The sequence below is a fragment of the Cervus canadensis genome, chromosome 25 (assembly GCF_019320065.1).
Source record: "Cervus canadensis isolate Bull #8, Minnesota chromosome 25, ASM1932006v1, whole genome shotgun sequence".
Taxonomy (NCBI): Eukaryota; Metazoa; Chordata; class Mammalia; order Artiodactyla; family Cervidae; genus Cervus; species Cervus canadensis.
Window position 1 is genome coordinate 25182238 of NC_057410.1, and position 24393 is coordinate 25206630.

General features: G+C 57.6%; 1 protein-coding gene across 1 annotated transcript in view; it reads right to left on the bottom strand.

Moving 5' to 3' along the window:
• Positions 1–23279, bottom strand: part of KMT2D (lysine methyltransferase 2D) — a 40186-nt gene extending 16907 nt beyond the window's left edge. Inside the window, exons 1-35 of the mRNA XM_043447276.1 lie at positions 22082–23279; positions 17806–17891; positions 17434–17560; positions 17028–17251; positions 16803–16912; positions 16507–16669; positions 15779–15944; positions 15571–15685; positions 15263–15420; positions 14921–15066; positions 13214–14782; positions 12024–13129; positions 11416–11529; positions 10958–11068; positions 10310–10414; positions 9424–9605; positions 9109–9273; positions 8909–9018; positions 8768–8815; positions 7883–8104; positions 7244–7363; positions 7052–7156; positions 6698–6828; positions 6464–6611; positions 6214–6279; positions 5920–6030; positions 5623–5760; positions 5434–5518; positions 4963–5204; positions 4796–4869; positions 4532–4582; positions 2598–4409; positions 2335–2514; positions 2121–2257; positions 35–1896 (exon numbers count right to left, since the gene is read on the bottom strand). Coding sequence (XP_043303211.1) covers positions 35–1896; positions 2121–2257; positions 2335–2514; positions 2598–4409; positions 4532–4582; positions 4796–4869; positions 4963–5204; positions 5434–5518; positions 5623–5760; positions 5920–6030; positions 6214–6279; positions 6464–6611; positions 6698–6828; positions 7052–7156; positions 7244–7363; positions 7883–8104; positions 8768–8815; positions 8909–9018; positions 9109–9273; positions 9424–9605; positions 10310–10414; positions 10958–11068; positions 11416–11529; positions 12024–13129; positions 13214–14782; positions 14921–15066; positions 15263–15420; positions 15571–15685; positions 15779–15944; positions 16507–16669; positions 16803–16912; positions 17028–17251; positions 17434–17560; positions 17806–17854 — 10252 coding nt within the window. The 5' untranslated portion in view covers positions 17855–17891; positions 22082–23279. The remainder of the gene's footprint in view (positions 1–34; positions 1897–2120; positions 2258–2334; positions 2515–2597; positions 4410–4531; positions 4583–4795; positions 4870–4962; positions 5205–5433; positions 5519–5622; positions 5761–5919; positions 6031–6213; positions 6280–6463; positions 6612–6697; positions 6829–7051; positions 7157–7243; positions 7364–7882; positions 8105–8767; positions 8816–8908; positions 9019–9108; positions 9274–9423; positions 9606–10309; positions 10415–10957; positions 11069–11415; positions 11530–12023; positions 13130–13213; positions 14783–14920; positions 15067–15262; positions 15421–15570; positions 15686–15778; positions 15945–16506; positions 16670–16802; positions 16913–17027; positions 17252–17433; positions 17561–17805; positions 17892–22081) is intronic.
• Between the last annotated feature and the right edge of the window lie 1114 nt (positions 23280–24393).

Consider the following 24393-nt stretch of genomic DNA (forward strand, 5'->3'; position numbering starts at 1 on the left):
ACTAAGTCAGTCCCTCCCCACCAGCTGAGATTACCTGTATCTGGGAAAAAGCTGTTAGCCAACTGCTGCTGCATTGCCAGCTGCTGTGGTTTCATGCACATGGATGGTGGCATGGTACCCATGGGCTTCTGTCCCAGCACTGGCTGTGGGTTCTGCTGGGGCACCAAGCCTGCCTGTCCCCCATGCTGCCCACTTAGCATATGCCCTTGGTTGGATACCATGGCCATGGATGGGGCCAGGCGCTGCTGGAGGGCATGAGCTGGTGGCTGGGTGGGCATCAACGGTTGGGCCAAGCCTGGCTGTCGGGAGCCTCCAAGTCCCAGGGCAAGCTGCTGTTGAGGGCCAGCCAAACTGGGAGAAGAGCCCTCATGGGGCAAAGACACAGCCTGGGCAGGGCCTGGGGTGGACAGCAGGGAATGCTGCTGGGGCGGCTGCTGCTGCACGGGCTGCAGCTGGGCTGAAAGCTGCTGCTTCTTTTGCAGCTCTTTCTTCTCATGTTCCAACAGGTCCTCAATAAGCAGGGGTAACTCACTGGCGACCAGTGAGCTCTCCATCTTGTCCAGCTCATCCCCAGATGCATGTCCACCAGGCAAAGTCAGGGCCCCACTCTCTAGCTCAAACTTTTCCAGTAGGGAGGACCCTCCCGGGCCACTCAGTGGGCTGGGCGTCAGCAGGTGAGCTGGTGGTCCTCCTGTGGTCCCAAAGGGGACCTTCTCAGCTGTGTGCCCACTGCTGGAAAAAGGTCCTGTGCCCATTCGAGTGTCCCGGCTGCCCGTCACACTCTGACCTGGCTTTACCCCCAGGCCTAGGGAAGTAGTGACAGGTGCTGGCTCTGCCTTGGGGGTGGTAATGGTAAACTGGCAAGGGGAAGGGTGGCGCCCAACCTCCTCCACCTTGGGCTTCACCTCCGGAAGCCCTGACGCCAGACGGGGCTCAGAGGCATCAGCAGCTGGGGGAGGGCGCTCCTCGGGGCCCAAGGGTCCTGGCTCCACCCCTCGCAACAGAGCCTCTCGTTCAGCCTTTTCATTGGCTGACTCCACCAGCCTCAGATGCTCGTTGAAGATGTCCTTCTTGTCCCCCGTGTCCAGCTCAGGATCAGTATAGGCCAGCAGGTCAAACTCATCCCCATTGAGCAGGTCATCGAGGTGGGGATCATTGGTCTCTAGGTTTTCCAGAGTGCCCAGCTCATCGTCTCCCTTGGCCACATCCACACCCAGGCCCAGGTGAGCAAGCTCCTCATCGTCCTCCAAGGCCTTGTGGGCATCAAAGTCATCATCCAGCTCAGGATCCTCACAAGGTAGTTTTCCAGCTTCCAGGGCCAGAGGAGGGGGGCGGCCAAGCTCAGTGCTGGAGGGGGGCCGGCTGACTAGCTCCAAGCCAGTGGGCAGGTTGGGACCTTTGGTGTGGGGCGTTGGATGGAGGCTGTTGTTCAGTTCAGGGGCTGGTGGGGCTGAAGGTTTCTGTGGAGGAAGGCCTGAGACTGCTAGGCCACGAAGCCCTTCAGGGGCCAGTCGGTGGGAATCCTCAGTTACAGGGTAAAAACGGGGTCTCTGTGGAGGGCCCTGACCGGGAAATGGAGGACCCCCCGGTCCAAGGCCTTTTTGTACATTGTGCCGCAACTCAATGAACTGGGCAGGACCAGCTGGGCCAGGCACTGGTTCACCAGGGCCAGGCAGGCGGTTGGAAATTCCAGCCAAAGGGGAACCTAGGGTTTGGCGGCCAAGTTCAGGCCCAGGAGTTGAAGGAAAGCGCGCAGACATGGTAAGTCGCATGGAAGTTGCTGCTGTTGCCTGTTGCTGCTGCTGCCACAGTTGCTGCTGCTGCTGCTGCTGTAAGGGCAGGGACCCAGGATACGGTGCTCGCTGATAGAAGGCTTGGGAGCCCCCCACCAATTGCCTGGAAGTATACGTAGTAGTAGTAAGACAAAATCAGAATGAAAAAAGAGCTAGAACATGTGCTTCCCTAAAGAAGGAAAGAGTTAATGCAGTGAGGGGGGGGGAGGAATGGGGAAGAAAAGAAAATGATGCTGAGGATTAGAGAGACAGGAAAATCAGAGGCAGCGCACACTGGATACAATATATTCCCCTGATTTTTCCCCAAGGGAAGCCCAGGAGCCTCACCGGCTATTAACATCCATAGAGGAAGGGGTGGCTGGTGGAGGCGGCCGGGAGAGTCGGTCTTCACTGGGGAAAGCCCCTGGCCCCAGGATGGGGCCACCCAGCTTGCTCGGGGGCAGCCCCACAAGGCTGCCCTTGTCCTAGGAGAGATGAGGGTAGATGGAAGTGGGGCCACCTTCAGCATCTTGGATCCACCACCCCTTGCCACTCTACCTACCTGGGTCCCAGCAAAGGGGGTCTGGCCTCGACCCAGCTGCTCAAATGCAGGGCTACTAGGCTCAGCACCCCAGTTGCCTGGGGGTCCCACCGCTCCGGCAGCTGCCGCAGTCTCCTTCTCCTGCCGAAGGGTGTTGCGCTGCATCTGCTGCCGAATCAATAGCTCCCGCAGTCGCTGGCGCTGTGCAGAGTACAGTCAAGAGGGTAAGTCCATTGGACAAGCACCAAAGCCCAAAGGGCTGGCCCACAGAGATGTTGACCCACCTGTCGCTGCTTCTCTAGTTCTGTCTGACTGAGGCCAGACATGCCCGGGTCCTGGGTACCTGAAAGCTCAGGTGCCGCCAAAGAGCTGCCCGTGCCAGCCCCTGGGTCTTCTCGTTTCTCAACTGGAGAGGTGATGCCTGCCCGCTGTGAGGCTCCGTGGGACAGGTAGGGGAGGGATCCATCGGGTGCAGGTGGTGGTAGGACTGACGGGGGGCGTAGTGGGGACAGCCCATAGCCCTCTCCTGTGGACCCGCTGCTGGGTCCCAGAGGGCTGCCCGATGGGTGGAAGTTCCCTGTGGCTACTGCGTAGTTTGTGCTTTGAGGCTTGCCCATGGTAGGGCCAGGCCCAAAATGGCTGTTGATCCCATGGGGTGGAGGGAGACCAGGCTGAGGGACAGGGGGCTTTAGGGGAGGCTCCCCAACTGCCTGAGGGAAAGTGAAACGCATGGGAGAAGGGGTGCCCACAAATGCACTGGTCCCAGGGGACCGGGCAAAATTGGGGGGTTGCACACTTGGGACCTTGGCATGGAGCTCACCTGCTGGCCCTGAGGGCAGGGCTGCTGGGAAACCCCCAGCCCCCAGCGGAGTGTGGGCTAGAGGCCCAGCCTTGAAGGCAACTTCAGAGGGCTGGGGGCGGGGGGGCTTATGCAATGGGGCAAATGGATCCCGGGACTGGGGACGCGAGGGTGGACGGGAGTAAGGGTCAGGGGATTGGAAGCGAGGGGTAACAGGGGATGGGCAGAAAGCCTCAGCAGACAGAGGACGGGGTGTCAGTGGGGACTGGGAGCTGGACTGGGACTGGGGACTGGCGGGCACTCGGGAGAAAGGGTCAGAGGGCAGTGAGCGGGGAGGCAGAGCACAGCAGCTCTCAGGTGGTGGGGGCTGGGGCCGAGGGGTCAGCGGGGGTTGGGCGTAGGGGTCGGGGTAGGGGCCAGGGCGAAAGATGTCCGAGTGGCTGGGAGGAGAAGGGGCCAAAGCCTGGGCAGGGGGTGGCTCCTGGGGCCTTAGGCCCAAGCCCGGGCTCTGGGGCTCTACCTGAGATGCCCGAGGGGTCAGGGGGGCTTTGAAGACATCAGGTGCCTTTAACTCCAGGCCACCCAGGTGGGGGCCTGAGGAGGGAGAGTCAACAAAGCCCAGGTTTGGGGGCCCATAGCTCGGAGAGGATCCCCCAAGCTCTTCCTTCTTCACCTCCAGGGCCTTCCGAGACTCCCCGAAAGGCAGGGGGGACAGCAGAGGCTCAGCAGCCTTGCCTCCCCCTACCCCTGGGCTCTCAGGCACAGCCAGGTTGTCCAGGGAGGGGCAGCGGGGTTTGAGGAAGGGGTCAGGCGTGGAGGGCTGGTGTCGGGGGGTGCCAGGTGGGGTAGTGTGGAACTCCCCGGGCTGGCCAGTGCCAGGACGAGACGAGGCGCCCAGCGTCGGGGGCGGTGCAGGGCCCCCAGTCTGACTAGCATAGGGAGGGTAGGTGGGGGGTGCTGTGGGGAAGCGGGGCTCCAGAGCATAGGCAGAGGCCAGTCCAAAAGGGTCCTGCGAAGGCACTTGGGCGGGCACCTGGGGCGGGAGCTTGAGGAAGAGCTCACCAGGCGAGTCGGGACCGGGCACTGTGCCCGCCGGCGGCTTCAGGAACCCGTCCGCAGAGGTAGACAAGCCGGCGGGGGGAGTGGGGCTGCCAATGAAAACGGTGGGGGCAGCAGCGGGAGGTGGACTGCCCAGCGCCCCTGGCTGGGGGGGAATGCGGAGGTGTAGGGCCGGTCGGTCAGTCTTGCGGGCCATGTCGCCCACCTTGGTCTGCTTGTTGATCTGGCTCTCAGCCTGCTACAGGAGGACACCAGACACAGAACGGTCAGGCTGCTGTGGGCAGGCCCCCTGATCCCACTCTCAGGGAGGCTGCCCCACACCCAGACCTGGAGGCCGTCACGCAGCCTGAGCCCGCTCACCTTCTGCACCTTGTTGATGCGGTGAGCTGCCCGGTTATCTTTGGCCTTTTGCTGAAGGGACAGAGGACACAGAATGAGGCTGGGACTCAGTCTCAAGCCCAGTCCCGCTCCCTCACCCTGTCCCTCACACTCCCCACCCAGAAGCCGACCCCTACTGGCCTAGCTGCTATCAAAGTGGGGAATAGAAGGAATGAAGGTGACTTTCCCAAAGACACGCCACCACTGACTCAGTTCCCACGCCACCCCAGGCTCCTTCTGTCTCACCAGGTAGGGGGCTTTATCAGCAGCTGGAACTTTTCTCCAGAGTTTCATGATTTGTTTGCAGCGGCTTGACCAGTCTGGAGGACAGAGACGATGTGTGAGAGAACTGGCAGGTGACCCCCGCACTGGTCTTGTTGCAGGCTGTCTCCCTTGCCCTGTCCCACAGGTACCTGGGTAATCCTGCTTGAGACTGGGGAAGTTAATATTGGCGTACAGCACAGGTGAGATGGTGGACAGCTGGCCCAACTCCTCGTCCTTCTCCCAGCGCTGAAGACTCCGCTGATTATAGGAGAGCCCGTCGCCCTCACCCTCCGTGGTGGGGGTGGTGGGGGTGGAGGGCGTGGTGCCCCCCGAGCCTGTCCAGGGGCTGTCTGGCTCACCGGGTTCCGGGCTAAAGAAGCCCCCGCGCTCCCTGGGGCGCAGGGGCAGAGAGTCACAGAGGGCAGGGATGCCAAGCCCCATCCCAGACAAACTGCCCAGAGTCCCCAGGCCACTGCCCTGCCCCAACAGAGGACAGTCACTAGCAAGGCAGCAGAGGGAGGGGTTGCCACAGCAGCACCCGAGAGTCCCAGGTTCCCTCCCCCAGCGTGGCCCCACTGGAGGGAAGGGACTGCCCACAGAGGTTAAGCACAAATACCAACCTAGAATCCAGGAATGGGGACTGGCAGAGGCCCGGGTAAGAGTCCATTGGGCTGTTGGAGGGGAGATTGCCCAAAGGGAGTCCACCTACAAGACGCATAGGATCAGAGAGAGGGAGCAAGCAGCCCAGTCTAGAGGCAAGCTTGGCGGTACCTGCCCACCCAGTCTTCAAACCACCCCCATTGGCTCACCTTGAAGAAAGGGCCTCTGCAATGGTGTCCGGCTGCCGTCTAGGCCAGGGGTTCCACAACCCAGATGCTGTTCTCGTTCAGAACCCAGAACGTCCTTGAAAAGCTGCTGCAGGTCCTTGGATTCCATCTTAGGCAGTTCTGTGAGTGATCAAAGAAAGATGCTGCTGAGGAAGACTAGGGGACTCAGGGGATACCAGGAAAGGTGCCCATGACTCCCCACCAGAGGAGCTGTATAAATGAGTCCCTCAGGCAGAGGAGAAGACCCTTATACATGAAGAGTGTGGGTCCCAGCCTCACCTTCTGTGGGAATCCTGTCTAAGTCAGAGCTAAGCATCCCTTCACCCGGAGTGCCTGGCTTCTCGGGGTCACTGGGCACGGGGGATGCCTTTATGCCGCCGTCCTCAGGTCCTGCAATTGCCAGGAAAAGCTCATCAGCTAAGGTCAGTGTGGAAGCACCACACTGGCCACTCTGGCAAGGACCGCAGAAGGCCTGAAACACTTCCCAGCCTCCAACCTTGATGGTGCTCAGGGGCAGAATAGGTTGACAGAAGCAAAACCAAGATAGCACCCAGTTCTCCCAGCAGCCCTCACCTGGTGTATCAGCCTTGCCCTCGGGACCACGGGATTCTTCATCTGCAACATCCGGACCATCATCTCCTACGAGCAACAGTCCCACTTCAATCAGAGATGCCCAGAACAGGACCCCAGTGCCAAGGTCAGGGCTCTTGGCCAACCCTCAACTCCTGGAGACCAGCCCATTTCCCACCAAAATCTCTTACCAGCTTCCAAGCACAAAGTGAAGTTGGACCCCTTCAGACCACCTTACCCCCACATGACTGACCTTTCTGTGAGGTCGGGAGCTCCTTCCTCTCTGAGCCTCCATCCCCCTTGGCTTTGGGGGTTCCCAATCCAAAGCCTGGCCGGCCCATGCCAACTGCAAACAGGGCCTTCCGGCTCAGGTCCAGCAGCTCCTTCCCAAAGAAGGCTTCCTGTGGGAGGAGTTGGAAAGAAACAGGCTTCCTCAGGCCCTGCAGGCCAGCAGCCTGGCCCTTGGCCCTCAGAGCCTAAGACCCACCTGCAGGTAAGCAGGGAACATGTCCTCCAGTTTGTTCTTCTTGCGCCCTCGCCGCTGCTGCTTCTTCTTCTCATCCCCGTCGGCCAGGCTCTGGTCCACAGAGCCCTCAGCAGGCAGGTCGGCAGGCAACACTGAGGACCGAACAGGAGGGTCAGCCTCTCTGGGGACTGCAGGCATGCTGCTCCCAGGTTGGCCTGGGGACACTTTCTGCCTATTCTCCCCTGACACCAACTGGGCCCACTACCTCCTTGGTCTTTTGAGAGCACCCCTGCCCCCGGCCTCCCTGGCAGTGTCCCACGGGTCCTGCGAGCCCCACCTTCTCCCAGGCCCCACTGGAGCCCTCACCCGTCTCACCCTCGTCGGGCTGCCCATCCCCACTCAACACCTCCGCCTGTGCAGCAGGCCCTTTTTTCACACGTGTGTGGGATTTCCGCTGTCGCACCATGAAACCACCAATGCCTGTAAGGAGGCAGAGCTGAGGCTGAGAAGCTGCTAGGGACCTGGTAAGCTGCCCCTCACCACCCCATCCACATCCCAGGGCCTCACCAGGCCGATAGGGTTTGCGTTTGCGTTTTTTGCTTTCCTCAGTCTCCTCTTTGCCAGGTTCTCCATCAGGGCTAACAGGACCCTCCAGTTTAATTTCGCATTCCATGTGCTCCACACTACCTGTGTATGGAGACAGAAGAGATGGAGACAGGTTAGAAGCATGGACCCTTTTAAAACCCTGTCATCCTGTCAGCTAGGAACACAGAAGTGGGGACTTCCCAGATGGTCCAGTGGTTAAGAATCTGCCTGCCAATGCAGGGGACATGGCTTTGATTCCTGGTCTAGGAAGATTCCACACACCAAGGGGCAACTAAGCCTGTGAGCCACAACTACTAAAACCTGCACACCCTAGGGCCCATGCTCCGCAACAAGAGAAGCTACCACAATGAGAAGCCTGTCTACTGCAACTAGAGTAGCCCCCACTCACATCAACTAGAGAAAGTTCACGTGCAGCAACGAAGACACAACTGAGACAAAAAAAAAGAACAGAGAGCTGAGTCCCCTGTCACAGAGCCATCGACAAGATCCACAGTGGCTCAAGGGTGACTGGGAGTGACAACGCTGCCCTCTGAGCCAACACTCAACTCTCACAGGCATTCTTCCAGAACTCTGGCACTCCCCGAGATCCCCCAGGCTGACCTTCAGCCTTGAGCAGCTCATCCGTGTCCAGGTCACCGTCCTTCTTGTCATCAGGGCCCAGGACCTCTGAAGGCTCGGCCCCCTCCAGCCCCGCCTCGCCTGGGAGGCCAGGCCGTCCACGCCTCTGACGCCGTTTGTGCAGAGGCGACATGGTCAGGTTACGCAGCACCGCCATGCCCGTTTCTGTCAGCCACACGCCCTCAAAGCGAAAGTACTGGGGCTCTGCACAAAGGGGAAAAGCACATGACCCCACGGAGCCCCAGGGAAACTGGGACTCTGAGTTTCGGCCTAAGTCCCTAGCTGGGATAAGAGCAGTGAGACATACAGACTGAAGTCCAGGCTGAGGGCGATAGAGGAGAGACCACTGGTGGGCACCAGCTGAGGCCTGAGTGCTCTCTCAGTGACCCGAGGGGGTCTGAGAGACAGCTGCTGCTGAAGTTGGACTCTGCTCCTGATTAATCCTCAGGTCACCAAATATATTCTCTGGCTGTGTGGACCAAGGAGAGCCCCTCCGTGCTGAATGCCAGCTCATAGTGCCCCAGATGCCAGGGGCAGTGCCCACATCATGATGGACGGAGGTGGGAGAGCTCCTTCATTAAGGAAAAAGAGCAGGGTTCAGAAAGGGTCCTGTGCTCTATGAAGACGAGAGTCTGGCTGTATAAAGGCCATGTTGGCTGGTGAATGGAATTCTGTCTGGAATCTGGAGTCCTTGGGTGTCACCACAACTTCACCACTGACCTATGGGGTGACCTTGGGCAGGCCACTCAACATCCCTGGATCTTAGCATTTTTTCTGTGAAAAATGAGATAAAATTGGGGGACTGGAGCTGGACTAAGTGTCTAAGGGTCTCCTCTGGCACTGGCATTCAGAATTACTGTGACTCACCAGGCTCTTTCACCTTCATAGGTACCAACTCTGGAGGTGCGACAGGCGCTGTGGAAAGGACAAACAGCTGGAGGCCCTGGCCCAGAGCAAGGCACCCCTGCGCTGGCCCCTCCTCCCCGCTCCCTAGCATCCGGGACTCACCAGCAGGCTTGACCACATAAGGCTGGCAGGAGACACAGTCGAAGCCCTCATCAGCTGCCTGCTCCACATCATCCTCTGTGAAGAGGCTCTCACAGCCGGCATGCATCCACCTGGGAGAAAGGAGACAGGAGGAGGTGAATGGAAACATGAGGCTGAAAACAGGGAGGGGGAGCCTATCTGGGGGAGACGGGCACCCTCACCGTTCACAATGGCGACACTGGATCAGCAGGTCCTCCTCCACGTAGGGGGCATGACAGATAGGGCAGGTCACCAGGCTGGCACAGGGCCCGCAGTGTGTGTAACTATTCTGCCATTCACAGTGGAAGCCAGGGGAGGCGGCCCCACACTGCATACAAGACACACACCTGGTGCGGGCAGAAAGACAGACCCTCAACACCTAACCTACCCAGAGCACCCAAACCAGCCTAGCCTCCAAAACCCAGCCTCGGCCATGTATTCAACATCATACCCACTCTTAACATGTCAGGCCCATCTGAAGTTGCCGGTCTCCTTACCACTTGCACTTCCAGCCACCCTTGGGCACGGTGAGCAGTGGGGGGTCCAGGCAGTACGTGTGGTAGCTAATGTCACAGTCATCACAGAGCAGGAGGCGGGAGGGGTCTGAGGCCTGGCCACACACCTCGCACACGATGCACTCCACACAACGCCAGCCCTTCAGCAGCATCACCTTGGTGATCTGGTGCAGGAGACGGCAATTCCTCAGGGGGTGATGCAGAGGGCAGGGCAGACCTCTCCAAGGGTGCTGGGACTTACACAGCTGGGACTGAAGGACCCCCATACCCAGGCCAGACCTTCATTTGTGCACAGGGAGGATACACGGAGCACCCTCACCCCTAAAATAATGGCTCTTAAACAGGCTTCCAGGGATCTCCGCTGATCAAAGAACAGCCTCACCCAGCCACTGTCTTGTTAAGATCTTTCACTAGCCAGGTTGTATTTCCCCCAGCTTTTCATGAACATGTAGAACCTGCTACTGCTGCAAGTCGGTGAATGTTAGCAGTGGACAAGTTCTAAATGTTAATGAAAACCCCAAAATGACTGATCATGCTTGAGTCAAAAACATTACTTTCTCTTTGTGGACATGTGTTTGGTTCTGATTTTATATTTTATATCCAGAGCATGTTTCCCACTAGAAAAGTTCCCACAATTTATACAATGTACTCAACTATACCAGTAAGTCATGATCTATAACAAAGAAACCCATAAGACCACTACGGTTTCCAAAACATTTTACCCAAGATGAATTTGACAGCCACTGGAAACTGATGAACAAGTTCCATGACCAATGACCACTTTAAGTAGAGTGGCCAGGAAAGAGGCCTAGGATAAGCAAGAACTGACCCCATCCCCCAGACCAGATCGCTGGGGCCCTGAACTCACCTTGCTATTGACACAGTAAGGATGATAGCACTGGGAGCACTGGGAACAGGCAAGGAGGTGGCCCTCTGCCCCCCGGCCAAAGCTGCCACACACCACACACATGTCCTGGGGAAACACACAGAAACCCCAGTGTCCCACCTCACATCCTCAGCACCACTCAGTCCCCGTAACTGACTGTGACACTAATCCGACAGGAGGGAGTCAGAGAACCAAAAGCCTATCCCTGCATTAGAACACAGCGAGCCATCACGGGACCCTGCTCCTTCCTGGGCTGCCTTGCTCGTCTGATCAGGTAATCTGAAATGATACAGCCTACCGTGGATAGAGGTAATGAGAAGTGAAAGACAAGGTGGGTGAAGACTGATCAGGATCACAGTAACAATATGCAACAAATTCTGTAGCTTCAAGATTCCTCATGTTCCCTAGACTAGGAGCTTCAATAGAGCAGAAATCACCTCTGCCTTTTTCACTGCTACATTCCCAACTCCCACTTCAGTGTCAAGCTCATTTTCTGGTATTCTGAGAAGCAGGCCTCTGGTTTTCCTCATTTACCCTCCCACCGAAACACATACATCCAAATACCAGCCTGGCGTTCAGTCTGCCAGGTCTTACTGATGAAGATGCGACTACTTGACTCAAGTACGGTACCTGCATTAGCACAAATTTGTCTGTGTTGGAGAAGAGAACCACAGTATTTTGCATGGTATCATCATCATCGTCTTCTTCCTCCTTGCTGGGAGAGCTATCGATATCAGCAACCTTATAGGTAGAGAGTTGTGCAAAGTGAGGCAGCTAAATCTGCCCCCACTAAGCTGCTTTCCTCTTTGGTGTTGGGGGAAGGCGGCATAAACCCCCGGCTAAGATGAAGGCCAGGAGCCAGGACTAAGAAGCAGAAGAACACCCCGGCTCCCAAACTGGGCCTCAGCCCAACATCACATTTCAGAGAAGCCTGGGGGCCAAGAGGACAGAAGGAGCACAGACATAGCTGGACAGGCCCTAGGCTAGCAGGCAGGCAGAGCGTGCAGGGGACTGGCAGGATTTAAAGGGTGTTTAATCTTGAAGGGGCCAGCTGAAGCATGTTTGGGGGATGGGAGGCCTCTCCTTACTACCAGAGTCTCAATGGAAGAAGTAGTTGATTTTAGCCGGGCCCGTCCTCTCCCACGTCCTCCATGTGCTCCTCCACGTGGCCGGCGTCTCCCTGGGAAACTACTGCTGCGACCCTGAGTGAGGGAAACGGGTGATTAGAGGAGAAGCAGAGGGCTAAGAGGTGGGGTCCATAGGCTTAGAGGCAAAAGAAGAGACAAAGGGCCAGAGACAAAGGCAGGTAACAAAGTCCAAGCTTCCCAGTCAGGGCCAGGGAGGAAGCCCAAACTCTAGAGTAGCAACAGGTAGGTAGCTCTGGTCCAAACCACTCCTGATCTTCCAAGAAGAAAGAGTGGCCAACATGGTACTGTACAGTGAGAAAAAAAAAACTGGCTTGAGAGATCTGAGTTTCTAATGCTGATTCTATTGACTGAGTAACCAAGAACCTGGGCAAGTTACTTTCCCCTCTGTTACTGGTGTTCTCTTTAATAAAGTAACAAGATGAACTCAAGGATCTCTGAGAACCCAGGATTCAATAAGTCAGGTGGGAAGGTATCAGTGAGTGACACAGAACCGTACCTCTGACAGTGACGGGACATCAAACACATCCAGCGGCTGGATAGCCCCTCACCTGTTTGATGCGGGAACGAGCCGGGGAGCTGCGCCGCCTCCCCTTGTCCCCCTCGGCTTTGCCTCCTCCAATAGCTGTCCCAGCATCACACAATAGCGAGTCATCAGTCTCTGGCAGCGAGTCGGTACAGAGCCGCAGGGAGCCCTCATCTCGGGCTGGACTAACGTCTGTAGATACCCCCAACTCCATGGACAGGGAGCCACCCCCCTCGGGGTCTGGAGAGCCCAGCAGGGGCTCTGAGCCAGGAAAACTGGCACTGGCATCGCCCTGGCTCAGATTGGAGATCTCATTAACGATGTCGGATTTGATGAGAGTAGGTGGGGTCGGGGCCACAGGTGCACGTGGCTCCTCTTGCTCTTCACAGGGTGAGCCCTGCCCTGCCTGCTTGCATTCTGGGCCATAGACCTCCATAGGGGTCACAGGGGCCAGCTCCTCAGAGTCCAGGAGCACAGGGGAACCCTTAAGTTCACTAGCCAAACTGCCAGGGGTCTGTCCAGCCTCTGGATGTGAACCAGGAGTGTCAGTCCCATCCAGAGGGGCTATATCTTCCCCCAGGCCAGAGAAGTCATCCAGGGCTGGGGCAGGGCTGGGTGCAGGGCAGGAAAGATTCCCCAGAGGAGACGGAAGAGGACTAGTAGGGCTGGGTTCCAAGGCTGGGCACTCAGGTTCTGGGGCTTTCTCAGTCTCCATCTTCTGTGGCTCAGCCTCTTCTGAGACCTCCACTGCCTTGTCCATGGGACTCAGCGGGGAAGGAACCGACAGTGGCAAGGCAGGAGAGCACTGGGAAGGAGGTGAGCTTGAGGGAGGCAGGGAATGCTGGAGGAGTGGGGAACAACGAGGGGGAAGAGGCTCCATCAGGATGGGAGAGGCCGGTCCCATGGGGGAGCCTGGGGACGGGGGAAGGATCATAGGGGGTACAGGCTCAGGGTCAGTGCAGTTAGCTTCTGGTGGAGGGCTGATAGGTGTCTCCAGGATGGGGGCAGGCAATGGCGATTCAGGGTCACTGTCCCCTTTGGCATCAAAGGGGTACTCTAACTCTCCCAACGGAGACAGGGCTGGTGGGGCCACAGTTGTGATGATGGGTGAAAGTGGAGGAGGAAGAGGATCTGGAGGAAAAGAGAGGCTCTTAGATTAGATGTGCCATCAAGTTAAGACCGTCCCAGAGTAACAGGGTACTAACAGCCCCTTACCTGGTGGCATAAGCTGAGGTGACAAAGATGGCTCCCCAGATGGGGACAACGGCAGCTCCTCAGGCAGAGGGGACAGAGGTGGTTCCCCAGGCTCAGACAGGGCCGGCTCTCCAAGCATGGGGGATAAGGGTGGCTCCCTGGGTGGGAGGAATAAGGGCAATTCCTCAGATGCAGGGCACAGGCCTGGCTCCTCAGTGGGCTCTTCAGGTCGAGGGGACAGGTGTGGTTCCTCAGGCTGGGGGGACAGGCGTGGCTCCTCAGGTCGAGGGGACAGGCGCGGTTCCTCAGGCCGGGGGGACAGGCGTGGTTCCTCGGATGCAAGCAATAGATGTGGCTCCTCCGGCACGGGGGACAGGTGCAGCTCCTGAGGCGCGGGGGACAGGCAGGGCTCCTGGGGTGCAGGGGACAGGCGCAGCTCCTTGGACACAGGGGACAGGCATGGCTCCTCGGGCGCAGGGGACAGGTGCGGCTGTTGGGGCATGGGGGACAGGTGCGGCTGCTGGGGTGCGGGGGACAGGCGTGGCTCCTCGGGCGCAGGGGACAGGCACGGCTGCTGGGATGCAGGGGACAGGCGTGGCTCCTCAGGTGCGGGAGACAGGCACAGCTCCTGGGGTGCGGGGGACAGATGCGGCTCCTGGGATGCGGGAGACAGACGCGGCTCCTGGGGCGCAGGAGACAGGCGCGGTTTCTCAGCTTGAGGGGACAACTGTGGCTCCTCGGGCCGGGGGCAAAGTCGCAATTCTTCAGGCAGTGGCAATAGCGGTGACTCCTCCAGCGGCAGGGACACGAGCAAGTCCTCCGGAGGCGGGGAAGCAGGTGGGTCTTCAGGTGGCGGGGATGTAGGGGAGTCCTCAGGTGGAGGGGACAGGCGTGAAGCCTCAGGTGGAGGGGATGTGGGAGACTCCTCAGGTGGTGGTGACAGGGGAGACTCCTCAGGCGGGGGGGACAGGCGTGACACCTCAGGCGGCGGGGACATAGGCAAGTCTTCAGGTGGTGGGGACATGGGTGAGTCCTCAGGTGGTGGGGATAGGCGTGATGCCTCAGGTGGCGGGGAGAGAGGAGATTCCTCGGGTGGAGGGGACAGGGGCGACTCCTCAAATGGTGGGAACAGACAAGAAGCCTCAGGTGGCGGAGACATGGGTGACTCTTCAGGTGGCGGAGACATGGGTGATTCTTCCGGTGGTGGAGACAGGCGAGATGCTTCCGGTGGTGGGGAAGTAGGCAATTCCTCGGGGGGAGGGGACAGAGGAGACTCCTCCAGTGGTGGGGACAGGGGTGATGCTTCAGGTGGTGGGGGTAAGGGTGTATCAAGTGGGGGATGTGGGGGGGAGTCCTCTGGGGAAGAGAAGGGTGGTGACTCAGGCGGGGGAGACAGAGGAGACTCCTCAGGCGGTGGAGAGAGGGGTGAGTCCTCAGGCGGTGGGGACAGGCGCGATGCCTCAGGCGGCGGGGACGTGGGTGAGTCCTCAGGTGGTGGGGACAGGGGCGACTCCTCAGGTGGGGGCAGCAGTGGCATCTCCTCATTTAGGGGGGCCTCCAACTGGGGCTCAAGTTGGGCCCCTTCTCTCCCTGCAGACATAACACACTCTGCTCCTACCTAGCTCAGCTGCACCCCCACAGCAAGTACAGGGTTGGGGCAAAGCAGAGATTGGCCCTTGCCACAGGATAGAAGGGAATTACTTTCAGGAACCCTCAAACCCTACTCACCTAGTGGTTTGGCTTCACATTGCAGGGGCCCCAGTTCCTTGGGTTGCATAGAGGTCACGTGTCCATCCTTTGGCTGCCCTTGGCACGCAACGTACGGAGTATTGGGCTCATCGGTGGGGGTAGCGCCAGGCTCTGGGGGTGAGAATCTGCAGAGGGCACGGGAAGCAGACTCGCATCACCCACCAACCCCTCTAGAGCACACAGGGCTCAGGCATGGATGCTCTGGAATGTACTGCTCACCTGAGGGCCCTCCTCTCAAAGGCTGTTTGCTTGAACACAACCCCTGCCCATCTCAGTACCTCCCAGGCCCCCTCCCAACCTCTGCCAATCCACACCACTTACCTGCTACAGACTGGGGGGTGCTGCTCAGCAAGAGAACTGACAGGCTGTCCTCCCGGGACTTTGTGACAGCGGTGACAGAGCGAGTAGTTCTCAAACCACTCAGAGTTGGGATTCAGCTCAGCTGAGCCTGCCCCACAGGCCCGGCACACCCGGCATGCCTAGCGGAAGGGAACAAGCAAGATGGCCACTGGTCAGACAGCAGAGACGCAGAGATGGGAGGAGAGCACAGAGCGTGTCCCAACAGAGAAACCTGGGGCACTGCAGCAGGTGGAATTAGGGAGAGTAAGGCAGCATTCGGGCACACTCACCTTGCACTTCCAAGAGTGAGCAGGCAGTTCCTCCATTGGTGGTTTCAGGCAGAAGGTATGGTATCCTTTGTCACACGTCTCACAGACCAACATCTTAGAGTCATTCCCAGGTTTCCTGCAGGGGGCACATAACAGGGTTCTCCCTGCCCTGCTTTTCAACCCTGACCCGTGCTTCACCTAAGGTTCCCTTCTGCCCTCCCACTTGTACCTGCAAGCTTGGCACACTTTGCATTCAGGGCACTGCCAGCCAGCACGCTTGCGGGCAGTCAGAGCAGTGTCCAGACAGGCCCCGTGATAGTGATGCCCACAGCTGGTACAGAAGAACAGGTCACACAATTCCCCTGGCCCCTCACATACTGCACAGCGAGCCTCCTCTGCAGTAGGAAGGGAAGGATGACACAGGTCAGCTATGGGTTCCTTATAGGACTCAGCACAGTGCTGTCTACATAACCGGCATTCCGCAGACACAGAATGAACAGTTTCTAAGTGTCTGCCTAACATACGTCAGGCACTGCTCTAGGCACTGCATTGTGCATGTACACTCCATTGTTTCAGTCGTGTCTGACTCTTTGAGACCCCACGGACTGTAGCCCACAAAGTTCCTCTGTCCATGGAATTCTCCAGGCAAGGATACTGGAGTGGGCTGCCATGCCCTCCTCCAAGGGATCTTCCCAACTAGGGATTGAACCCACGTCTCTAACTTTTCCTGCACTAGCAGGCAGGTTCTTTACCACTAGTGCCACCTGGAAAACCCAGGCGCTGCAGAGACCATGGTAAATGAGACGGGCAAAGCCACTGCACTCAGAGGCCACGCCTATTTTCACGGGGAAGACTGACAGCATGTAATTGCAGGCTTCAGAGCGCTCTGCAGAGCATAAAAACCCCAGCAGCCGTGGACCCCCACGTGTCCGCTGTCCAAGGGGCGGGACTCCTCACCCAGATGTGCGGCCCCCTCACTGTGCTCTGGGCATAGCAGCTGCAGTGTTTTCATGGATAAGAAGGAACCGCTGGCAGTTGCACAGGGGAAGTGGTAAAGACGTGAACATCCAGGCGAGCGGCAAGGGATGGAGGCACCAAGTCTGGTGCAGTGGGAGCAGCGCTGCCAGAGAGGAGACAAAGCCTCAGCACCGGCCAGCTCTCTCCAGAGCCACAGGCCAGGCACCAGCTCTACCCCAGGATGCCCCCTGCCCACCCTGCCCTTCGCCTGTGCCATCCCCTGGCCCCCGCCCCACCTGTGAGATCCCTGAGAAGATGGCCTTGTCCACACCACATAGTTCTGGGCCCTCCTGCCCCCATACGCCTGCCGACCACGCAGCGCACCAATGGTGAGCCCAGCAGGACCCTTTATAGGTGGAAAGAGGGAAAACAGTTAACGAGAACGTGACCCTTGGTTTAGGACCACCTAGCCCCTACCCCATTTCCTCCCCAAGTCAGCTACCCCATTTCCCTTCCCTTACCTCCAGGTTCTCCCAGGTGGGCAGGTGTCAGGCCCTCAGGGAAACCAATCTGTGATAGGTCCTCACTGGGCAGCGCTCTCTCATTGGGCCCTGGGTTCCCCCCAGAGGACACCACGGGACACCGGGGCCAGTCAAATGGCAACTCAAAGCGCCGTAGCTCCCGCTGCCCATGTAGACTGGGCTCTCCGCAGTTACAGAGAGCACAACGCCGCACCGGACCCCCGCTGTGAACACACGAGCATCAGCACCACGCCGGTCCTGCCCACAGGCACCCTCAACAACCCCACGACTTGGCACCCCTATGCTTCCCGAACACTCATCTCCTAAATCTTCCACTTTGAAAGCCCCAGATGCTCAAATCAAGTCTTCATACCTCCTTATATCCTCATTTCCCCAAACTAGTTACCTGCAGTCCTGGGGAGGCTCCTGAAGCTGGGGACCCCCAGAACTGGGCACAGAGACCTCCCCAACATGTGGTTTGGGAAGGTCTGGCTCAGTGGCACCTGACTCCTCAGAGGCTGCAGGTCCATCAGCTGAATGAACAGAGAAGAAACATGTATCAGCCATTATCCTCTGTTTAATACCAGTCCACTCATCAGACCCATGAGATTACCCAAAACCCTTGGTGGATAACAGTGATGGCATTTCAACTTCTGTCCCAAAGAACAAAGTCCTTCAGTTATTACCTATCAGACAGACTTAGCTTCTGTCCCTGTGCTAGGACCAGAAATCTAAGATTTCCTGAGAAGAACAGAAACCCAGTGTTTGTCCTACCCACCTGCTGGTTCCGAATCTTTATCCTCACCAGGTGGCTTCGGGCTGTCCATCCCTCTCTCCGACTGGGCAGAGCCCTCTCGGGGAGACCTGTCAGGGCCAAGAGATATCTATTTGTCTGGGAAGTATTCCCACTCATCACTTTCCTCCAAATCCTGAGGAGAAGGCAGCTAATGTTATCTAGAACCTATAGAAATCAGAGCAAAATCACACCTACAAACTCCTGTACTAATGACAAGGAAAATCCTTCTCCCCAACCCTTGTCCCACAGTCTATTTCCCCTCCAATAAACACATATCCTCTTCTTCCACTCTGAATTCCTGGGGGATCCACTTCCCACCTCCTGCTTAAGAGTTCCCAGGACAACCAGAAGCACCCACAATCTACATCTAGTACCACCCTTTGCCTCACATCTGAATTCTTGGCTTCTGGCAGGCCCTATCCCATGGACTTTTCCCTCAGTTCTCAAGTCAGCTACCATCCTAGAGGTCTTTCTGCGCCAACCCAGGAGTAGTCATAAACCGAGAAGTCTGAGTTCAGCTGAAATCCCTCTACTGGAGACCAAATTTGGGTCTTGCAAGATGTAGACCATGTTACTGGAACGAAAAACCAGCTATGGATGGATCTCCGCCACCTCCACTGGTTTCAACCAGAATATTCCAATCATAACAGAAGAAACTCCCCATTTCCCACCCACTGCCCATCTAAATCTAGTTTAGGCCCACCCCCTGGCCCCTGCCATGACTGAGCTCAAGTTCTCACCCAGCCTGAAGGCCTCAGGTCGTTGCCCTTAGCAACGCCAACTGCCCTTCCTCCTCAGATGTCCCTAGAAGTTAACAGAAGTGGGCCTTAAGAGTTACTGAGCATGTGTAGCCAGGCCTGACGCTAGGCATGCTGGGAGTTGTAGTCTCAGGAAGCACACAGCCACTTGGAGCTGTTCTAAATGGGGGCAGGACACAGCAAAGCAGCTTCCTTCCTCTTCCGTCAGGCAGGGTTTCCACACACACTATGGGGGTGGGGGGTAACGGTCCCCTCTTCTAAGATATGCCTGCCTATCCCAGAGCCAAATGAAACACACTGAAGTTACATCTAAGAAGGTCAAGATCCACACCTTTGGGCATATTTTCCTAAATTTCAGAGGAAACTAATAAACACAGTACAAAAAAGAGAGAAGTAAAGAATTACAGAGCTGAGGAAGAGAAAAGGGGTCCTACAGAAGAAGGAAGAAAGGGACAGGTGCCAACAGCTCTTAGTGGGAAGGGGAGGGGCTTAAGCAGAGAAACTATAGAAAGTATAATTTTCCCAGGGCAGGTGGAGCAGGTTACAGAACTTTAAATGAAAGTTTGAGAAATTTCTCTCTCACCTTTTCCACTCCTCTTATTTAACCAGAAGGACCACACTAACCTTTGCAAAGACAAGCCTCTCTCCCCACACCACACACCCCAGTCAGCCACTTGGGGTTGAGCGCATGGGGCAGATGAGACTGGGGGAACCCTCAAAGGTGCCCAGGATCCATAAATCAATTACCTAAGAACCACACTATCAGTGCTCTTTCCCTGAGTTAATACTCCATTTCCAGAGACTGGCAATGGGTCTCCTGAGACATGCCACAGGAAGGGAAAATTTTTACTTTTTTCCCTTTACACTATTAGATTCTAGATTGGGAATGTGAAATACCACCTGATACCAGTTACCTTTATTCCCAGATCATCTCTTTCCCAAACCTGTCACTCACATAATCCCACCTAAAAGGAAAGCAGGGTGGTCATCTAGCCAGCCCAGAGAAAAGATTCTCCGGCACTTCAAGGGCCCCCCAGAAGCCACCTATGTGAAGGAGGGGTTGGAGGTCAGGGCACCAGCTAGGCTCCTCTTCCTATTCAGCCATTCAAGGCCTGACCACACCCAGAAGGCTTCAAAGTTTCTCAAACATGTGTAACTTTCGTGGTACCTTACCACTAAATGCCCCCAAGAGCTTCCAACTGTTGTGCTCTCAAAGTTGAGGCTAAAGGAGTCACAGACAGCAAGAAATCAAAAGCAACAGTAATAGCGCAGAGGTGGGAGGACTGCCTCACACAAGGCCAGAGGGACAAATTCCTCCGCCCTCCCCCGAGCGCAGCCCTCTCAAGCTGGTAACGCTGGCTCTGCCTGGGGAGGTGGAGAAACCACCTTCATCTAGCCTTGGGAAACAGTACCAACATTCTCCAAAGCTGCAGCCTCATTTATGGGATCATGGAAGACGAGAGATAAGCCAAGGGTTGAGTGTCCTCCAAGCTGGACCAAAGAGAATCCAGAGGCTCTTCTAAGGAGTCCCATTTCCCTACACGGCAGTCCAGCACCTGCCCCGCAATGCTGAGTGCTAGTTGTCAGGCCCCTGAACAGATCTAAACAAATAAAAACCACAGGTTCCCCTGTCCCAGCGTTCACAGCCAGAAACATACATATACACCAAGGGTTTTTCTCCGGATCTAAACTGGGCTAAGGCCTGGTCAGGCTTCCTCAAGGGAACTAGGGATCCCAGAGAAACACAGATCTAGGGAGTGAAACCGTGGTGGGTCCATTTGATCCCAGGCTGAAGAGGCCCAGGACAGCAAGGAAGAAAGCAGGGATTCATCTCAACCCACTCTCCTCCCTGCCTCCATCCCAGACCAAAAGCTTTAGCTCCATTATGCCAGCCAAAGGGGAAATGGAGGCTTGGAGAGGTGAAAGGCTGAAGCAGGCCCTTGAGTGAACAGCTCTTCTGTAGGACTCAGGACTTCCTGGTTCCCAGCCTGAGAATCAAACCACACCTCTCCCCACCCCCATTTTGGGCTGGCCCTCCAGGGAAGAACCTAAATGGCAACAGGGGCTCCAGAGACCCTCCAAACTATCCCTGGATCATCCTAGGGTCAGCTACAGCCAAAAAGGAATGGTGTCTCTTAAGGAAGTTCTTTAGGGACAGGCAGCCAGAAAGGCCCTCCACAGGAGGCAAGGGCAGACAGCATGGGTGACAGCTAGCCTCATTTCAGCACCCCAGTGCCACCTCTCGCCTCGGGATTACCACCCAAAAACCTTTCAAGGGCAAATCCCTATTCTGTCCTTTCCAAGACCAGGCTCAAAGTGGTCGAGCCTCTGTATGTTGGAGGAGACAGAGTGAGGGAGCAAAATACAGCAGCCAAATCCTGGCTGGGCAGCATGACAGCTGTGAGAGGGGCTGTCCCAGCCCAGGGTCCAGAGGCATTAGGCTCACGCTGCACCCTGCATGCAATCACACACACACCCCTTCTCCCTAACACCTCCTGCCAGGGCTGAAAACACTGGCTTCTCAGACATGCTTCTATCAGGTCATTTCTCCTCCAACGAGGTACAGGCCACCCTATTCTGCAGGGTTGGGGCAGGATCACAGCACTAGTTAACATTCCCTGACTGAAAAAGGTTGGCGAGGTCTGGGAGGGGCCCTGCAGTACTGGCCAGAGACTTATGGGCAACCAGGCCCAGAGAAAGAGGGAGACAAAAGCCATTTTTTGCAGCCCACATTCGCAGGGAGCAAATCTCAACGGCCTCCTCTATAATCCCCTAGAGATTATGCCCATCCCAAGAGGAGGGAAGGCAAAGCAGGCTAAGACAGCACTAGGCCTCGTTGGGGTCACTTTGCCAGGCAAGGGTAGTTTAAAGTTGACCAGCAAGGCCAGAGCTGCCCCCAGCCCCGCCTCCTTCTTGCCCCAGCCACCTCCTTCATCACAATAGTCAGTTTCCACACACTCTGCCCCGTGCAAGGTGAAATAAGGCCTAGTGCAGGAATCAGGATTCCTGGAGTCTCCCAGAGACTGCTCTGGGTGCCCGGATGAGCAAGAACAACCTTAAAGTCCAACCTGGCACTAAGTCTGACCTGGCAGTGGCACCCTACCCCCGCTCCCAAGTTGTTCTATTCCCAAGGCCCACAAGGAACCCTGAAGGAGAAGCAGCTGACTGGGATTGGTGCTGGCATCAGGGCTTGGGTCCTAGTTTAGTAGAGCTCCCCCCAACACAAAAATAAACAGGCAGAGAGACTTTCTGGCCAGGTTCCCAAACTCCCGTGGTTCCCTGAACCCCCCAGTCTTTAAAGAGGCACACCCCAGGACACCAGGCCTCGGTTCTCCTCTGGCGACTGGCTCAGGTTCCCTTGACAGACCCTGCCAAAGGAACCCTCCTCAGCTCTGGCACCCCTTTCTCCAACCTACAGGCCAGCTCGGGCCAAGATAGTCCATCTGGCTATGCCCCCAGTCCAACCCTTTCTGGGCCCTGGCCGGGCGGACTTCACTCACCTCTTCACAGGGCGATCCAGAAATCCTCATCCGAGAACATGGCCAGAGCCCGGGCCGCTCCCCGACCTCCAACCGCCAGAGCGATCACAGCCGCCCCCCGCACGGGGGGGCTTAAGGGGGCCAAGAACGGTAAATCCAGGTCGGAGTGGCCACCCTCCCCCCCCTCAAAAAAAAGCAAGAAGCCGAAGAAGGGTTCTCTGCCTCGGGTTCCAGCAGTTTAGGTTTCCATGGACAGCCCCAGGGCGGCGAATCCCGAGCGGACACAAAGAGAGCACCGGTGGCTTTGATCTTGGGCGAGCAGGCTCCGCATCCGCGTCGCCGGGCGGCCTCTCAGTCCTAGGGCCGGGCCAGCGCCCCGGCCGCCCGCGCCGGGCTCGGGCGGAACGTCGAGGCTCTCCAGATGGAACGTCGAGGCGCCTCCCCAGCAGCCCGGAAGGAATGCCGCGCCGCCGCGCCGGGCCCGGATGGAACGTGAGACCCTCGCAGGAGCGCCGAGCCCCTCTCCCCCTCGGGCCGGCGCCCCGGAGCCGCGCGAGCTACGGCGACACGGAGCCGGCGGGGCCGCGGGGCTGAACCTGACACACACCCAGCGCAGGGCTCTTCGACCCCGAGCACTCTTCCTCGGCGGCTTCGAGCCCCCCACCTTCTGCTCCCCCCGGGGAAGGGAGGAGGGTAGGTGGGCGAGGAAGAGGAAGGGGCGGGCGGTGCGAGCCCTCTGCCCGCTCCCCTCCGGCCGCTCCAGGCCCTGCGCTCGCCTCCCTTCCCCTCTGGCCTCGGGAGCTGCCCCGCCCCCGGCCTGGCCGGCTCTGATCGGCGGCACCCCCTCGACCCCCGGCTGGCTGTGATAGCGGGGGGCCTAGAGGTGCATGGCCCAACCCCGGCTCCCGGCGCCGGGGGGTCAGGAAACTGAGCGGAAAGTGGGGAACGAGGCAGCCATTTGCAACCGGAGAGGAAAGTAGTGCAGCGCGGCGCCGCTCCGCCTCCCCCCCCCCTCCGCCTCCTGTTCGGCCGGTAGGGTGGTTCCTGCGATGGGGCTATTTCCTGGCCCGAGATCTCGGCAGCGGTCGTGGAGATTCAGGAAGCCTCCGGCGCGAGATCCGGGTGGCCCTCTTGCCCGGGGAACCCCACTCCAGAAGGGGAGAAAGGAGAAGACGCGGCCCTATTTTGTGTTGGAGCGGAGCGGCGGAGGGATCCGGTCCTCTCGGAGGAAAGGCTGTGACTCTGCAGTTCTACGCACACGCAGCGGGATCCCTCCGCCACAGGTTAACCCCGACTGCGCCGGGCCGGCCGCTGTGCAGACACGTGGGAATGAAGCCCCCCTCCTCTTCGCCCCGGCCCTGGAACTGCCTCCTTTACCACCAGGCTAGTGAAACTAGGACTCTGGGCACTTTCTAATTCCGTTTCGCTGGAGTTATCGGTCCCTGAAACTCTTAACTGCCCCTTGCCTTGGCCAGGAGCAATCTTTCCCGGGAGGGGGATGGAAGAAGAGCCTGGAGATTGGCCGCTGCTCTGCATCCTGGGAACTGGAGTCCGCAAATGGAGAAAGTGAGGCACGGCGCCTGGCGCTGCAAAGGGTGGGTTCCTGCCACGTTCGGGGGCCTAAAGGAAAGCGGAACGAGTCCCTAGTCGTTCCTTCTGGCTCTCAACCCCCCTCGAGAGGAAAGCGGACTGTTAGTGCCTCCACAATCACCTCCCCTGTCAAAACAGAAATGCAGAGTTTCCCCTCCTTTCCCGGGTGCTCCCAGCCCCAGCCCTTCTTTCCGAATCTTCAGGGCCTGTGCTCCCCCGCACCCTCCCCGCCCCCCCCCCCTCCCCGCCGTTTTCAGTAAACAGAGGGCATGTAACTTGTAGCCTTGCTACCTGGCCAGAGTACTGTTATTCTACGCAAGATCCCAAAACATCTTGCAGGGACCCCCGCCCCCCCCCCCCCAATTAGTCTGGATGACTTCTCTGCATTAACTCTACCCACGGGATAGACAGGAGGAGACAAATTAACAAATGCGCTGGTTACTTAATATATTCTTAGTTATTCCTCACCTCGCTATGAATTAATGTGGAATTATGTCTATATTACAGATGAAGAGAGTGACACTATAAACTTGTTCAACAAACCACATCTAGTGAGAAGCTGAGCCTTGCCGTTATGCAAGCCAATGGCCATGTTTGTCCTAGGATGTGTGTATGTGTGTATATTTTTAAATTTTTTATTTTTATTTTAATATGTGGAGAAAGACACAGGCAAACCAGGTGCAGGGCTGGTTTTGTAGGAAGGGGTTTACAGTGCTGTCCAATAGAACCTTCTGCAATGCTAG